The 17,612-nt window shown below is 44.9% G+C and overlaps 3 protein-coding genes across 3 annotated transcripts; all 3 read left to right on the top strand.

Annotated features, from left to right (window-relative positions):
* The first annotated feature begins 1,911 nt into the window (after nucleotides 1–1,911).
* On the top strand, nucleotides 1,912–2,891 carry LOC104324586 (olfactory receptor 5G3). Its single transcript, XM_009928851.2, has one exon. The coding sequence runs from the start codon at nucleotides 1,965–1,967 to the stop codon at nucleotides 2,889–2,891; it is 927 nt and encodes a 308-aa protein (XP_009927153.1). The 5' UTR covers nucleotides 1,912–1,964.
* A 6,747-nt stretch (nucleotides 2,892–9,638) lies between these two features.
* On the top strand, nucleotides 9,639–10,652 carry LOC104324595 (olfactory receptor 5J3). Its single transcript, XM_009928859.2, has one exon. The coding sequence runs from the start codon at nucleotides 9,639–9,641 to the stop codon at nucleotides 10,650–10,652; it is 1,014 nt and encodes a 337-aa protein (XP_009927161.1).
* Nucleotides 10,653–14,384: 3,732 nt separating this feature from the next.
* On the top strand, nucleotides 14,385–15,329 carry LOC104324585 (olfactory receptor 5AR1). Its single transcript, XM_009928850.2, has one exon. It carries the CDS (start codon nucleotides 14,394–14,396, stop codon nucleotides 15,327–15,329), a length of 936 nt encoding a protein of 311 aa, XP_009927152.2. The 5' UTR covers nucleotides 14,385–14,393.
* The last annotated feature ends 2,283 nt before the right edge of the window (nucleotides 15,330–17,612 follow it).

The raw sequence follows: 17,612 nt of genomic DNA, 5'->3' as shown, positions 1-17,612 counted from the left end.
TTTTCCCTTGAGGCTGGTGTGTTTCCAGTGTGATGGGTGGAAGAAGGTAAATGTCATCACCAAGACGGAGGGCACAAGGACTGCGGGCTGCCTCAGTCCCAGCGGGATTAAGAAGCAAATCCCCCTGGAAGCCCTCTTCAAGCAGAGGAAGGTTGGGAGGGTGACCATGAGTAGCCAGCATGGATGTACCAAGGGCAAGTCATGACTTACCAACCTGAGCACCTTGGGTGATGAGAGGACTGATGGCTGCATGGACAAAAAGAAGAGTAGTGGACAGCATTTGCCTCAGCTTTAGCAAGGTCACCACGATCTTCTGTTGGCTCCTTGCAGCCAAACTTGTGAGCTATGGTTTGGAAACAAGGAATGTAAGATGGGAAGAAGGGTGGTTCGTTGTCCATGGTGCCTGGGACTGCTGATGGACCCTGTTACCAGCCCTAGCTCAGCTCCTGTGGGACTACACCCCATTCACAAGGTCCCCTGCAGCTCCCTGGCATGATAATGTCAAACACAGCACTTGTGGAGCTGTAACTGTCTCTGAAATGCTCAAAAAGTTGATGTGAAAGGTGGGGTGTTGTTCCGTGGTTTGCTCTGAAGGGAGCCCAAAACCCTGTTGCTCACTCCAACTGAGGTCATCTCCTCTGGGTACACTTCTTCTCCAAACTAAGAAACACAGAGAAAAGATAATGACCTGCTTTGGGCTTTGTCACTCTCCTGGGGCTCAAAGAGATTCACAGTCCCCAAGTGCCCATATTATGTGAAATAGTAAGGGTGTTTGCTGACAGTGGTTTATTTCCGAGCTCCCCTGCAGAGCTTCAGGCACGCGCGTCTTCACATCCATCTCCAAGAGCATCAGGAGGAAGCAGAGATAGTGCTGAGATGTAAGCGAGGGTCGTTGTCTTTCAGCCCAAGCTGGAGCTCCAGTACCAGACTCACGAGCAAGGACAGTGAGTGCCAAGCCACCCATCTCCCGTAGTTTTCTTCTGCAAAAAAGAAACAGCTCCTATCTTCATCTCATGCCCTACCTGCAGGGTCCTGGGCTTCAGTTCTTCATGATACTCTGGGCTTTCCACCAAACCCAGGGAGCTGGCTGTCCTGTGTCCTCACCACACAACTGCTGAGAAGGGGGGGTCTGGAGATCACCCTGTTGGAGAGCATGCTCAGGAGGCTTCCTCTCCCCACTGACCACAAAGGGCTCTGGGATGAGGACCAGAAGCTTTCATGTAAAGAACATTTAGGGAACTTACTGTTGCTGAGATGAGGCAGGTCCAAAAGATGGTTTTTTTCCCCAAAATATATTCAAGGAGAGATTGCTCAGCTTTGGGGGTTGCCCATTTCCATTTGAACATTCTAGAAACAGGCTAAATACCTAAGAAAAGTTTTTATAGCTGAAAGAGCGTATCGGGAAGGAGGGGTAACCAATATAAACCTCTGTGTAAGGTTTCACAGTTAGGAATAAGTGCCAGCAAAGAGGGAGGAAGCAGGTGGTTGGCAAGTGACGACGAGATGATGAATAATCAACTCTGCACTGGAAAAGCACTGTGTTTCTCTGTGTTTCTTATTTAGCTGGATGACCTCAGAGTCCCAGGCTGAACGCTAACAAAGGGGACGAAACGCAGCACCAAGGCAAAGCTACTCTGGTGTGTAATCTCCCTACAGCTTTTCATGTCGGTCGTTGCTGAACATCCAGAGGTGAGCCGGAGGACCACGCACCACGCTGTGCCGTGGGATTTTGCAGCTGGAGCAAACCTTTGCTTTTGCAGCACCCCATTTGTTTTACTCACACTGTGATATGACTTTTGGCAAACTGTTTCTAATTGATCTGTGCCTAAACTCTTCCTTTAGATCTTGTATGATTGTCTCTGAGCAGATTCCACTGGAGAGAGGGTTTTCCGCCTGGGAGATACCTGCCCATTGTAGAAGAAACCTCCAGCAAGGAGTTCACACAGAAAGCAGATGTCCAGCTAATGGGAGAAAGCAATTGCACCCAAGCGACCGAGTTCAGCTTAACGGGGTTCACAGAGGACCCAGTGACTCAGGTCACCCTCTTTCTGATGTTTCTGTTCACCTATCTTGTCACCATCCTGGGGAACCTGGGGATGATCTTGTTAATCAGGGGCAGCCCTCAGCTCCACTCCCCCATGTATTATTTCTTGGGTAACCTGGCTTTTGTAGACCTCTGTTCTTCCACCGTCATCACCCCCAAGATGTTGGTTGACTTCATATCAGAGAAAAAGGGCATTACTTATGCTGGGTGCGTGGCTCAGGTGTTCATTTTTGATCTTTTGGGGATCACCGAATGCTTCCTGCTGGCTGTGATGGCGTATGACCGTTACGTGGCCGTTTGCCATCCCCTGGTGTATCCCCTTGTCATGTCCCCAAAACACTGTTTCCAGCTGGTGATTGGGTCATATCTTGTGGGGTTGACAAATGGCATGGGACAGACTATCGGCATGTCCAGTTTATCCTTCTGTGGCTCCAGCATCATCGACCTGTTCTTCTGTGACATTTCTGCTCTGATATCACTCTCAACCTCCGACACCACCCTCAGCCACATTATCCTAAGAACTTCAGCATCTTTATTCGGTGTGTCCAGCAGCCTGGTTGTCCTGGTCTCCTATGTGGCCATCATCTCTGCCATCCTGAGCATCAGTTCAGCTGAGGGCAAATGCAAAGCCTTCTCCACCTGCACCTCCCACCTCACCACTGTGAGCATCTTCTACGGGGCATCGCTTTTTATGTACTTAAAGCCCAGCTCAGACAGCTCAAGAGAAGAAGATGAATGGGCTGTCGTGTTCTACACTGTGGTGACTCCCATGCTGAACCCCTTGATCTACAGCCTGAGGAATAAGGAGGTGAAGGAGGCTTTGAGGAGACTCACAAAAATAAAATGATCTTGAATATTGTAAGTTTATGGCCAGATAGAATGGAGATGTGGGTGATATTCTCCGTTTTTGATTAATTATCTCAGATTGATAAAATTTTTTGGGTCTTCTGCACTTTGACTTAGCAGCTGCAGTGGCTGATTCAATATCTTCAGCTGGTTTAGGATACCAATAATTTCACTCAGTTCTCCAAATGTTGATAATTATATTTAGTAGTTAATTTAACCTAATGAAGACACAGGTAGAGAACTACAAGCATGCACCAGTCCTCATTTAAAATTTTGCTCTCTACCATTTATTGAGTCCTATGTATCAGGCCAAATTAAACCAGAAGAATATGGCAAAAATTTCTGTAATTGTTTGGACTCAAATTGCGAGCTGTGTCATGTGTTGCTCTCCCTTTTGCTTAGCAAATCAGAATAAACAGGGGTGAATTCTACTATTCCACTAAAAAAATTCCATTTCCAGGCAGCTTTTTAAAAATCCTTAAGGGCCATAATAACTAGCCTCAGGATGCCAACACCTTTAGCAAGAAAAATAGATATGACAGCAAATAACTAGTATGCTACACAGGAAATTTTTTTTCTTTTTCATACTCAAATGTCATTAAATGATTAACAGCACCATACATGTCATTTAACTTTAGACAACTAAAAATTTAAGTTAAATACGGTATTTGGGTGACCTCTATTGTGAATGAAGGCACTTTGAAAGCATTTTAAGATGTGGTAGTAATGAATCCCTCCTTGAAAGCATTTTAAGATGCAGTAGTAATTAATCCCCCTCAGGGCAGATACTACCAAGGAACCCCCATCCACTGCTCTACACCGTTGCTTTCCGTCTCCCTGTTGACAGCAATAAAAGCCATGATCTCCCTGGTACCCTGACCAGAACAGATCATAGGAGCTGTGGTGTTACTCAGCAGCCTTCTCTGTCAGACCCCATATTTTGCAGCCCATGGCACCCTGGACCGATGCCGTTGCCTGCCCTGATGTCTCTCCTGCTGCCTTCCTGCAGAGAGAGCTGCCGTGTGGTGCACAAACGTTGCATACATGAAAAAAGAAAAAAATACTTCAATTTGTGTATTACCTCAGTCCCTACAGACTGCAGCCTCTGTCAGGACTACGGCAAGATCTGGAGTGTTGGCTTAGCCTACTTAGTGCTATCCTAGAGACATGTAATAACTTGGGTTGGAGGGAGAAGCTGCACAGTTGGATTAAATCAAGTTAGGATCAAAGTGGTTCACTGATTTATTAATGACTCACAACTAACAGGCACCCAGGGTCAATCAGCTGAATCCTTCTTTGTTCCCAAAGCTTCCTGATAATTCCCTGGTTATTATTTAATCCAGCCGATGGTTGGCTGCCTGGCTAGCACGGTCAGCCTAGGGCAAACGTCCTCCCAGGCTGTTTGCGCTCCCGTCCTTTCTTATCAGCTGTGCTGCCGTCGGGGCCGCCCTGCCCAGGAGGGGCTGTGCTGGCCCCCCGCCACAGCAGGGACCCCGGGAGGTCTCCGGTACGGCCAACCACCCCAACCAGGGCCAACTCAGACCCCGTTGTCCCTCTGAGCCCTGGGGACCACCAAGGGCAGAGGTTTGACATCATCCCTGACCCCTTTTTCGGTGTTTGACTGCACTTAGAGTGGGTTTTTTCCTCCCTTTTTTTTTCTAACTGGAATTTCCCATGTTGCAAATTCACAATAGGAAGTCCTAGATTTACCCTCATCTGCAATATGAAGCACATGGAGCACTTGCTGCTGGCATCAAGTCAAAAAGAATATGACGTTATTAATTCCTTCATGTATCTTTTCTTTGTCCCTGAAATGGGTTTCAAAACTGCACTTAGCCGTATTTATTTCACATTACATGCAGACTACCGGTTTCATGACGATGAGACCCTGGACACAGCCATAGCGAGCAAGGTTCCCCTCTCTTCATCATTTCACACATCTCCAGATGTGTTCAGCAGGACCGACTGAACTGGGACCTCTGCGTATAACTCCTGCCGTTGTCCCACACTTCTGCTCCTCTGTGACTGTCACCCTCAGAATGTTGTTTAATTTAGGTGCACGGAAGATTGCCACCTTTTTCTTTAAATAAAAGATTCAAGATTATTTTTAATGTTTTATTTACAGTCCCAGAGCATCTCTTCTTGCTGCAGTGACTTACGGCCGTTATTGGGCAATATGTAAAATGCAACACTATTCAATGACTTTGTGTCCAGCTGGTCTTGCCTTCACCGTCATCTGGTGTTTAAATGGGAACACAAAACCTTAGTGTCTTAAAAATATGAGTCTGTGGCTGCAGCACTATTGCTCTGCTTGTTGTGGCTTCCTGCCAGAGCTGCCACGCTCAAAACCGAAAGCGGTTTGCTCGTTGTGCAAGCAGGTCTTGCTGGTTTGGGGAAACCAGCGGTCAGCTGTGTCTAACGGCCCTCGCCGACTTCTGTGGGGTCAGCATCTGACCGTGAGTGGTGGGAAACACCCCGCGTGGCTCCAGAGGAGAGCTGCAGAGGGGAGAAGGAGCATCCAGCGTTGCAACCCCCTTTCCTGGCGGGTCATGGTGAACGGGCGATGAGGTGGCTGGCGTCTTGCATCTCATTTTGCATTCATGCTGATTAGCCGCCAATTGCTTTGGAGCTCCTCTCCTCTGAAAGGGCTGGAGCTGCTACAGCCACATCTCCAGAAAGGTGTTTTACCTTGTCTCTCTGTCACATTAAAAGCTGCAGGACTCTAGATGCAAATGAGTTTCCAGCTGGAGTTCATTTTACTTAAGAAAGCAGAAATAAGGCAATCAAAACAGTGTTTTAACACCATAGTTATGTCATGGTTTAACCCCCAGTGTTTGCGGTCTTGTGTCTGAAATTGTCTTTTGGCTCTCCCTCAGAAAGCACATGCCGCACCTCAGAGTTTAGCTGGACCCAGCTAGGCTTGCGCTTTTGGGTGGAGCTGCCTTAATTCTAGTTAAATCTGTTTCAGACAGAGAGCTGAGCAAATACTGCTATTGCAGGAGTAGAAGCCACCTCCCCTTGTTTAGATACTTAGTGATTAGAGTTGGGAATCACCTCAGATGTCTTTAGGGGAAGGACTTATCTCCTTAACTTTAAATAAACACCATGTCACCTCTACACGTGGACTGGGTACGTGGGCCCCCTTTATGACCAAGGAAGATTTGGTCAAGTCCACCAGTGGGGTCTGGTGTGGCTCACTGCAAGGCAGACACCAACATTTTGTCAGCTGAAGCGATCGATCAACTCTGCTGATTGTACTGGCCAGAGTCGCGTTAGCTATAATGAGACTTAGCTCACAAATAGGTAACGACAGACACTCAGGTTTGGGTCTTAATATAAGCTGAATCTAAAAGAGGGTGAAATGAATCCCACTCTGGATGTCTCCTCTAGCTGGTGGGTAAAAAAGGCACAGAAACTGCGAAATGTATTTTTTTTCTTTGATTAAAAAGAAGTTGAAGACTTCTTCAAAATCCTGTGTAAATCCTGCACTGGGGTGGTGACTCCTCTCCATCACGTGCCATCCAGATATATGGGAAGAACCAGGAACCTGGAGCACAACCCTTTTCTCTCCAGGCTACCTGGAAACCAAGCTACCTTCAGGTTCCCTTAGTACAGAAATGAAAGGGAGAGTCTCGGTTTGGCCTTACTCCCTTTAAAATCGATGGCCAAGGTATGTCTTGTTTTCAAAAGAGAAATGGGAGGTATAATGACTCATTTTAGACACATTTACTGCCCTGGAGCAGAAAACCCTCCTGTGTGTCTGCCTTCACCACCATACATGGCTCAGAAAGGCATTTTGAACCCAAGAAAGAGAAATTTGCATTTTCTATATTTCTTGAGAAAGAGGGAAAATGAAAAGGGGAAGGTTGGGCTGAGCAAGGACAGAGAGACAGATGGTGCAGGACTAATCTCAGCTGGCTTTAGACACCTGCAGTGTCAGCATGTGCATCTAAGGCAGACACCCCAGAGAAAGGGATGCTTCTGTGTGCGATGACGTGGATGTCTGAGATGGAACGGATGATGTTTTACACTATACAAACTAGCAGCGGTATTGAGAGCGGCTGGTTGGATGTTGTTAGATGTCATGTATGTGTTTGAGATGTCTAGACTCAGTTACATAAATGCCACCCATGGCAAAGAAGGAAATTAATAAGGACAAGGAGATGGCCATCCAATGTGTGAGATATTAGCCATGTGAGATGTTAGCAATGGGAAACAGCAGTTGCCTCCTTCCCCCTGCCCAACATGCATGCAGATGACTGCAATTGCATCTCCTGAACCCACTTAAAGGTGTTAAAGCAATTTAGCATAACCCTGTCTGCAATCAACTGCTCTTTTCTACAAGGAACAAGTCACACTGTTTCCTTTCCTGCTTTCACAAGCACCGAACGTCCATCCTGGGGATATTTTAATTTTGAAGCACACAATGCAAAATGGCTTTTCAAAGGGAGCTTTTTTGTCCAAAATGGGCAGATGGGAACCACACAAACTTCAACAAGGGGAAATGCTGAGTCCTGGCCGTGGGGAGGAATCACCCCAGGACAGACTGGAGAGCAGCTTGGCAGAGAAGGACATGGAAGTTGTGGTGGCCACCACGTTGAAGATGAGCCATCGAGATGTCCTTGCAGCAAAGACGCCCACCAGCACTTGGAAAAGAGCATTGGCAGCGGGTCAAGGGACTTTCTGCAATGAACCTCTGACCTGCAGCCTGAGGAATGGGGAAGTAAAAGCTGCTTCAAGAAGGGCGGTGGGAGAAGAGGAATCATCCTGAAGAAACAGTCATCTCGCTGGTGCCAGGAAATGGACAGCAAGGCTGATGGAAAGAGGGAAGTGAGAAGGGAAGAAATAGTAATACTCATTTCTCAAACAGGCCATACACATATTTTAAGGTAATCTCTAATGGATAACAGGAGAAGCAGTCATCTTTTTTTTTTTTTTAACCATGAATAAGAACAGAGGAAGAAAAAATATACCAGGTAAAACTATAGTGATACTGAACACCAGGTGTGTGACTAGTAGATGGGTAGCAGGAAAAAAAAAAGAAGAAAAAAAAAATACTGATTGAAATTCAGGCCCCTAACTGCAAATGTCTAGGAGAGCTACCCGAGTTCACTGTCCGGACACATGCATGGGTGATGCATCCTACCCTTGGAACCAGGCTTTCAGAGAGCTGCATCCATGCAAATGCTGCTTATAGGACCTGCTCTGAGACTCTACCTCCTGGGAAGCAATGGTGTAAAAACATATTCAAGCGTAAATGGAAAGTGACAAGTTATCTTGGAAAAAGAAAATGACAACACAATGGTGAATTGATGTCTGCATTTCAATCCACTTTTTCTTTAATGTTTCCACATCTGCTCTGTGGAAATATCTAGTACAAAAGCAAATTAATCTAACCAATCATTACAAATATAAAGCAATAATTTCCTTAAATTAATCCATTACTTAGAGTTAGCATTTTCTTTTTTCTCCCATGTTCCTGGAGAAGAAAGAAAATCTTTCAAATCCAAGTCTTCAGCAAAAATGCATTGCCTTGTGTCCCACTCCTCATTACAATGTTGTGTACACAAGTCGAATTGCTCAGGCTCTGCAGGCATAATGTCTGATGTGCTTTGGGGATCCCATCCCTAAAACCTCAGAGAGAAATCTCAGTGTTTATCCCAGGCTCTTCGGGGAAGATGCACTCCGTTTTCAGGTGCCCCAGAGACCCTTTGGTAATTTGTCCTGTGGGCATGAGGTAAAACTTAAATCTTCCAGCCATGTTAGAGGACGTGATAGGGAAACCTTCCTGGTTTTGGAAAGACCAGTGGAGCTTGTGTTTTTCTTTCACCTCAAGGACCAGTGAGTATCTTTCTGACAATGACTCTAGATGCCATTGACCAGAGAGAGGGTGAAATTCTAAGAGGTTTTGAGGCAATTTTTGCTGGATGGGGAAGGGCTTCCTTGACAAGTGTGTGTCCATCCCCTGAAGAAGCAGGAACAGCCCCATGAAGAAATACTGACATTATTAAGGTCCTTCCTGAAGGAAAAAATGCATACTCCAGTAGGTCTGAATCTTAATTCCTAACTCAAATTTGGGATAAAAATTCCTGATATTAGCAGACCCAAAAGGCATAAGGAAGATGACATGGAAGTATAATTCAGATTAGAAGGAGGTGGTTTTCCCTTGAAGCTAAACCTACATGAAATTGCAATCAGATATGCTGGTCTCATTTTAATTGACCCAAACATATCACTACAGAGTCAGAAAATCACTCCAGCGTGGTCTGTTATCTATTTAATGCAACACTAACTAATGTGACAAATTAAGGCACGATATTATTGTATTTACTTGTCTCTAAATAAGAACATCCCCCCAGCAAAGGGAAAGAAATCCTCCCAAGCATGCCCACATATTGGAAAGAATTTGGATGTTCGTGAGAAGACATCATTTGCGAGATCTTTTGCAAGACTGATTCTTTCCATAACGGGCCAGCCAGACCTTTAAGACTGAAGCTTTAAGATTTTTTTCCATATATGAACTATTGGCTATTATTTTGTCAATATAGTATTTTTCAATATATTATCTTGGATCTTCAACCTGCCCACTGAGGATAACATATTTTTTTCTCCAAATAAGTGGGTGCATTCATCCAGGAAACACCGAATCCTGTGTTAGCCTCAGGCACTACCTATTCCTGTGAGCTGGGAGAAAGCATTTAACCTTTTCCCTGTGTTTCTTTGTCTGCTCTGTCCTGGTGCCAGGAGAATGCCTGGGGGAAACCATTCAAATGTGACCGAGTTTGTCCTCTTGGGCTTCACCGATCTGCAGGAGCTGCTCTTTGTGATTTTTTTACTCATCTACATCACCACGCTGGTGGGGAACCTGGGGATGATCATCCTCATCAGGACCAACTCTCAGCTTCATGTGCCCATGTACTACTTCCTCGGCCACCTCTCTTTCCTGGACATCTGCTATTCTTCATCCATCACGCCAAAGCTCCTGTCGGGCCTCCTTGCAGAAAGAAATACAATTTCTTTTAATGGCTGCATCACACAGTTTTTCTTCTTTGCAGTATTTGGCACCACAGAAGCCATGCTTCTGGCCGTCATGGCATACGATCGCTACATGGCCATCCGTGAGCCTCTGCACTACTTGGCTGCCATGTCCCACAGGGTCTGTGTCCAGCTGGTGGTGGGCGCCTACGCTGCTGGGAACCTGAACGCCCTTGTGCACACCAGCGCTCTCCTCCGACTCTCTTTCTGTGGCCCAAACCTCGTCAATCATTTCTACTGTGAAATCCCACTGCTCCTGCAACTCTCATGCTCTGACACCTGGCTCAACGAGATGGTGATGGCCGCGTGCATCGGCTTCATCATAACAGCCTCAGTCTTGGCCATTGTTGTCTCCTACGCCTGCATCCTGCTCAGCATCTGGAGCATCCGCTCCGCGGAGGGCAGGCACAAAGCCTTCTCCACCTGCACCTCCCACCTCCTGGCTGTTGCCCTCTTCTACGGCTCTGCGGCTTGCTTTTATTTCCATCCCTTTTCCAGACACGCAGAAGATCGAGGGAAAACGGCCTCCATCTTCTACACCATGGTGACCCCCATGCTCAACCCTTTCATCTACAGCCTGAGGAACAAGGAGGTGAGGAGCACTCTCAGAAGAGCTACGAACAAGCTCCTTTCCTGCAGGTATTCCCACACGTCCCGCTCTAACCAAACCGAAGCAGGTACCATCTGCCACAGTGGAATCAGCAGAAGAAATAAGGCTGACACCTGACAGAAGAAGGGCACTGTACATTTCTGCACATCTGGTGAGATGTACATGCTCTACCTCGTGCTGAACACTGTGGAGTTTGAATTATGAATTAATTCCATGTTGGGGTCCCTTGAAAAATAAATTACCTGTAATTACAATGGCTGAAAGAAAGAAAGAATGCAGGAAAGATGGACAATCCGAAAACCACTTACATTGTCAGTGAAAATTTTGGAGTAAATTAATTTATAAGCAGCTGTAGAACATGCACAGTTGATACTTCTTACCAAAGAGGATTATTCAATGTTATAACGATATTAAATCCTGTAGCCTGAAAGAGTTGGCTCAGAGCAGAAGGGGACAAGCTAAATAGACTACATGTTGGAGAGGGACAATGTCTTTCATAATTTTGTTTTCAAATTTTCTAAGTAGCTGCCTAAGGTTTTGATTTAGTACAATAAACTTGATTTATTATTTTTTCTGATTTGCCTGAGGATAGTCTTTATGGGGGGATAGCACATCCCTGTGCTTCATATATATTGCATGCAGAGTGCCTGTGCTGGGCATCTTGCTTTCCTGGATGGGTCTCCACCGTGGAAAGCTACCAGCCTGGAGCCACCACGCTGACATGCTCCTTTGCCTAGGAGCAAGGCGGAATTTTATCCCCTGTGACAAGCAGTCACTCATCTTGGTCCAGGAACAGTCTTTCAAGACATTGTCGGAGCAGTCTTGGCTTTTCCCAGGATGTCATCTGGTGTTGACAATACAGAAAGCCTTCGTGCTTCTGGGCATATGTTGTATTCAAATGCGCCCAAGTTCAACAGCTCTGAGACTCTCAGTGTTGTCCAAAACTCCCCCACCGTCTCCTCTCTTCCTTGTGTCTCTCCATCTAGGCAAAGTTTATTTTCCAACTCAGCTGCAGCTTATTCATAATTTCTGCTTCCAGGTTTCAGGGGTTGAGTCACCCTGGTCCAGGAGTCATCCTATCTAACTGTAGGCTTTCACATCTGAATTAGTCACCATAGGTTCCCCTTATGGACACAACTATGCCTTTTGGGGCTTTGATTCACCTGATCTATTTTAAACATCTACATCAGTGTGAGGTGAATTTTTCTGGAAAATGTGCATGGTTTTCTCCACTTGCTGCTTGGCAACAAAGGCTGATAGAGCTAAATGGCAAATATGGATGTGTCACGCTCAGGGCATAGTCTGACGAGTCAATTTAAGCCTAAGGGGAAAGTTCCAGCTCACCATGCTGATGTTCTGGAGTCCTTCAAACACCCCACTCAAAAGTGAGAAGGTGAAACTAGCCTTTAATCAATAATTTATAATTCAGCTGAGCATGAATGCTCAGCATCCACAGAACACTTTCTGGAAAGAACACAAGAGTAAAATGGATGAAGATAGTGTCAGAGGTATGCTCTTGTTTTGATAGAAAGGTCGCTAATACCAGATATTAACTTCCTGAAGAAAGATTTATATTTTCCATGAACGGATAGAAAATAATTCCCTAGAAGATCTGACTACAGATACTAGTACTGTTTTGTTCTTTTAAGAGCAATAAAAGAAAAACTTTTCTCCATAAACTTGGCTGTGACTCTCTCAGATGCCTGGATCTAACTCTGGGTTTTTAAACAACAGAATATCCCAGATAATGTTAAAACAAATTGCAGCAGAAGAGTTTCTGAATAGTTTTCCCTTTCTCTCCAATAGCATCTACAATACTTCTCCAAATACTGAGCTATCTCCTAATCCTTGAATCTCTATTTCTTACACCAATTCTTTTTAATTCTCTGTGATGCCAAGAGGTAAATTACATATTCCAAGAGATAAATTTTATATATATATATATATATAAAATTCTTTATATATATGTATAAAGAAGTGGAAAAAATACTCAAGCTTACATTTAACTTGCTAATTGTGTTTATTCATGTCTCCTCCTTAAGGAGGAGTCATCAATTTCCAAAGTCATCAATTCCCAAGAGAAATTTCCTGCATGACACCAAGGGGAAGGCAGCAGCAAACTCCTTGGTCTTTCAGTGAAAGAAGCCTATAAACACTGGCTTTTCTTGGTCAAGTATTGATGCCCTTCATGCCTGGCAAATCATTCTTGCTTTCAACACCAACACTGGGAGAAATCGGGGCTTATTTGTCCCATAAAATATTGGTCTAGGAGATAATAAGTCTCCGATAAACCAAAAAGGGCCCCAAGATGTGACCAGACAGGTGAGTTTTAGCGTAAATAATGCTACAAAGTGTTGATCTGCTGCAAGGGGAGGGCTGTAGGCAGGAGTCTGTTTTCACACCAAATAGTCACCTAAGGTCAGGATATCTCATGCAAAACCCAGGCATTTATAAGTTGCTTTTCCAAATTTAAGGCAGCCACTAGATGAGGCTATGAGTAAAGCCACTTGAGATACATTGGCACTGCCAGAGGTCAGCAGCCCCTCAATCTCAGCTGATCATTTTAATCATGATTACTGTGATTCATAAGTATTGTCTAGTGGCCGGAGATGGCAGCAGCTTGGACAAGCTGATGAAGTGACTCTACAAAGCGTTGGTGGTCTGAGGCATGTTATCATGCTGGCAAAAGCCCCTTGCTGTCCTTGAGGTCTGGTTTATCTCAGACCTTTTACGTGGGGCAGATAAGAGGACTGATGGCGCACGGTCAACTGTTTGCTATAATACAAAGATCACGGCATAGAAGCACTACCTGGTTTATTTGGCAAACTTCAAATTGTTTTAGAGGGGTGTGAAAGTTTCTGCTACTGACTTAATGCTGGAGTGAAATATAAAAATCTGTTTGACTAAATCCAGATTTAAGGGAGGCTCACGTATAAGTCGAGCAAGGCACATGTACTGAACTTTCCTCATGAGGAAGGGTCCTTTCCAATGGTATAATTTGGTATCTTGTTTAACAGTTCAAAAACCCTCAGTGAGCAACTTCTGTGACTATTCTTAACTCCTGTTTTAAGAAGACATGAGCTTAATTTTATCTTCCCTGCCCCCCTCAAGCTACACTATCAGCATCTTAGTTGCCCCAGTTCGTAACAGCACTGTAGCATTGTTGGGGTTTCCACCGGTACCAACCTTTTAAAATTCCTTCCACTGTCTTTCTCAATTCAGTGGCATCACAAGAATGATATAGGTATCACCATATTTAAAGGGGGTTAATACTTACACTAACTGTCCTGTTTCAAACTTAATTTCAGAGTTTCATAGGAAGGAAGGGAAGAAATTAGAGTTTCATTTTAACTTGTTCTGACTCTCCTAAAGGAAATTATTTAAAAAATGTCTTGATCTCTCACCAATGCTTTCTCTCTTTCAATCTTCTGAAACAAGGGGGTTTTGGTTGTTGGTTTGGTGGGGGTTTTTTTGTTTGTTTGTTTTTTTAAATACAGACCAATTTTTAATGTCAGAATCAATTGCTGTGGTTACCTCTTTGGCTCTGATGGGTAAAGAACTTCTTAACTTCTTCCGGAGGTAGAATAAGACTTCTGATTTGTGAAGTGACTTTATCAAACCAAATTAGTAGTGACTAGACCAGAATAAAACAATTAGAAATAAGTTCAGACATGCACTTTGTTTACTTTAAAATGTATTTTGAGACAAAGACTGAATATGTTGTTCATCAGTTCCTGCCTCTGAAATTTCTATTTCCCGATAAAAATAAATGCATCTTTAACCTCTGTTTGTGGGGAAAACAGGAATATGCTGACTCCGTTTTTCTCTGCATCTCTGCTTCCCTACAGCAACTGTGTTATGATGATGGCCAAAGGAAATCACACACCCAGTGCTGAATTTGTTCTCTCAGGGTTCTCAGAGCAGGGGGATGTCCAGGCTGTCCTCTTCATGGTCTTCTTGGTGATCTACGTGATCACTCTGCTGGGGAATCTGGGGGTGCTCGTGTTAATCAGACTGGATGCCCAGCTTCACACCCCCATGTACTTCTTCCTGAGCAGCCTGTCCTTCCTAGACATCTGCTATTCCTCCTCAATCACCCCCAGACTGCTCTCGCATCTCCTAGCAGAAAGGAAGGTCATTTCTTACTCCTCGTGCCTCACACAATTTTATTTCTATGCGGTCTTTGCCCCCACCGAGTGCTACCTCTTGGCTGTGATGGCGTATGACCGCTACGTGGCCATCTGCAGCCCACTGCTCTATGTCATCTCCATGTCCAGCAGAGCACAAACTCTGCTGGTAGTTGGCTCGTACCTTACTGGGATTGTGAGTGCCACTATCCACACAGGGTTTGCACTTCGGCTCTCCTTCTGTGGTCCCAACATCATCAACCACTTTTATTGCGAGGGCCCCCTGCTTTACACCATCTCTTGCACGGACCACACTGTCAATGAGATTCTGATGTTCGTTGTGGTTGGCTTCAACCTCTTTGTCACCAACCTGACCATCCTCATCTCCTACACCTACATCCTGGCCACCATCTTGAGAATGCGCTCGGCCATGGGGAAACTCAAAGCCTTCTCCACGTGTGTGTCCCACCTGACCATCGTGACCCTCTTCTATGGATCCGCTGCATCCATGTACTCACGACCCAGCTCCAGGCACTCCCATGACCTCGACAAAGTGGCCTCTGTGTTCTATGCGGTGGTGACCCCCATGCTGAACCCCCTCATCTACAGCGTGAGGAACAAGGAGGTGAAGAATGCTCTGGGGAGAGTGATGAAGAGGAAACGTTAATCTGAAAAGTAGTTTTCCCTGGTGCGTCAGAGGAATTGAGAGGTCTTCTCAGAAATGTTTGTACTTTCCATTTCTGTACAGCTATGGCATAAAAAAAGCAGTGCTCTCCTGTGAGCTGCTGGGGACAAATGTATTGGGAAACCTCTGCCTTGTTCCTAAATACTGGGTCATTAACTCCTCTTGGATTAGCCCATTCACTGACCTCTCTCAGGGATGCGTTAGCTACCTTTATTTGTGTTTACAGCCTAATATTATTTTAATTTCAATAATTTAAACCCTCTGACCTTTTGTAGTTTGCGAATGCATTACCACTGTTGTCTCGAGCAACGACAACAAATAACACCTATTGCTTTCAGCGTGACTATGACGACCAAAGCTCTCTTCATATCAAATAATAGACACATTTCTGGTGAACACAAGAGTCAGGTAACTTAGTGCTCCCAGTATTAGAAATAGACACTGGGATTCATAACAACAATTCACTGCAACAAGACTTGTCAGGCCTTTTCTGCAACTTACTTTAGCTCAACAGTAGCTGTATTTTCAAATTTATTTGAGAAACTTCACCAGTGCCTGCAACTTGCTCAAGGACCAGAGAGCTGTCATCTGGCATCTCCTGTGAGTAATGGTAAAATTACGCAGTCAGGTACCTGCTCACTATCCTGGCATTTTGATCTTATTTTGGTTATATTAACTGTTTTTGCTTAGTTTTGAGCAATTGTGTGATTTTTCCCTCTAAAATAAATCATGAGATACAGGGGAATGACAAAAAACTTTAGCAACTATACTGTAGCTAACCCCATAGACCAATAGGAGAGAAAAGAGTGCTGACCAGGAACAAATATGGGGTAGAAACATTTAGAAGTGATCCTGAGCAGACCCAAGACTGGCATGGAGAAAATTCCCACTACAACCAGTGCTCCCACCAAGCACCATACCTCCTCAGCAAGAAGCTCAGGGTGCTGCTGGGTCGCTGCATCATCCCACCAAGGAAGAAGGGCCTCAGTCTGCAGGTGGGAATTTAACCTCAGGGATGAGGGGCAGGTACTTTAATCAGAGAAACCTTGAGGAGCATTGCTCTCCATCCATCCAGGCCCCCACAGCTGTCCTTAATACAGTCACATATCATCACACTGACTCTCCAACTCATCAGCTTTTGGGGCCTGGACTAGGTCTGACAAGCAAGGCAGCTGTAGAAGTGCACTTTGTTGTTAACAAGGAAGAAAGTTTCTTTCTTGTTAGCCCCTGCTGATTAGTCTCTCATGGCTTGTTAAGAAGAATGAGATAAGTTGACTACAAGCCCTCTGAGAAGCTTTCATGGTGATTAGGAAACTTTCTTGGTAAACCCCAGAAGGTCTTGTTAAGCTGATGACTCCTGGAAGGGTGGTTGGTCCCCAAGGGCCACTTCTTCCTCTGGGAAGGGGAGCAGCATCACTTGTGATGGAAATAGCTGTAACCACCTGTCTGGCGAGAGCCGGGACCTCAGGCTTGCTGGAGGGCCTGCTGGAGGGCTTTCTGTGCTGGGACAAGCTTGGTCATACACTCTCAATAAAGAGACACCCTTGTCTTCATGACATGTGCAGATAACATGGTTCCCTTGGTTCTCACTAATGGGGTGATTTGTCCCCCCCTGCTTTTGACCCCCTATCAGAGGGAGCCGGGGAAGGTTGTTGCATTTCTCTTCATCTTTGCACCTCCTCTAGAACACCTCACGCCTTGAATTTCTTGTCATTAATTTCCTTGGGACAGATTAATTCTTAAACTGTGAGGCAAGTTGAAGTACACTACATACACCCTCCATGTCTGACTGGTTTTCATAAACGTGATTTTCCTACCATTATGAATCTGGGACTGGACAGTAAGCATGGGAATGGGTTCACCTGGCTCTCCACATCTAAAAAATTTGTTGTCTAATTATGAGATAGTCAGCCAGGTCCCCTTTAAAATATGTAGGAATAAGAAGATGTTTTATCACATCCTAGGACAGATCGTTAGAACGGATGTGGTGGAACAGGAACAGGTCTAAAAGCACTGGTACCATGGACCAGCTGTCTATGGTATATGCATTTCAGAATAGTTTTCTCTGGATTAAATTTATTCTGCTCTGGGTATCTGAACACCTACTGGAGGTCAAACTGCATTAGGTGTCCCCCTCAAGCCCATTTTCAGTTTGTTTTCATCCAAAAGTAACCCAGCTCATGTGGCCTGACCCCAGCCTGCGATGTGAATGAAAATACAGTGAGAGGAGAAAGCTTGGAGATCTTCAAACTTAAACTCTTTAAA

The sequence above is a fragment of the Haliaeetus albicilla genome, chromosome 16, assembly GCF_947461875.1.
Source record: "Haliaeetus albicilla chromosome 16, bHalAlb1.1, whole genome shotgun sequence".
Lineage (NCBI taxonomy): Eukaryota > Metazoa > Chordata > Aves > Accipitriformes > Accipitridae > Haliaeetus > Haliaeetus albicilla.
This window is presented reverse-complemented; position numbering and strand designations above follow the sequence as displayed.

Excerpts from the sequence above, each read along its gene's own strand:
- LOC104324586 (XM_009928851.2), top strand. The coding sequence starts at position 1,965 with ATGGGAGAAAGCAATTGCACCCAAGCGACCGAGTTCAGCTTAACGGGG.
- LOC104324595 (XM_009928859.2), top strand. The coding sequence starts at position 9,639 with ATGCCTGGGGGAAACCATTCAAATGTGACCGAGTTTGTCCTCTTGGGC.
- LOC104324585 (XM_009928850.2), top strand. The coding sequence starts at position 14,394 with ATGATGATGGCCAAAGGAAATCACACACCCAGTGCTGAATTTGTTCTC.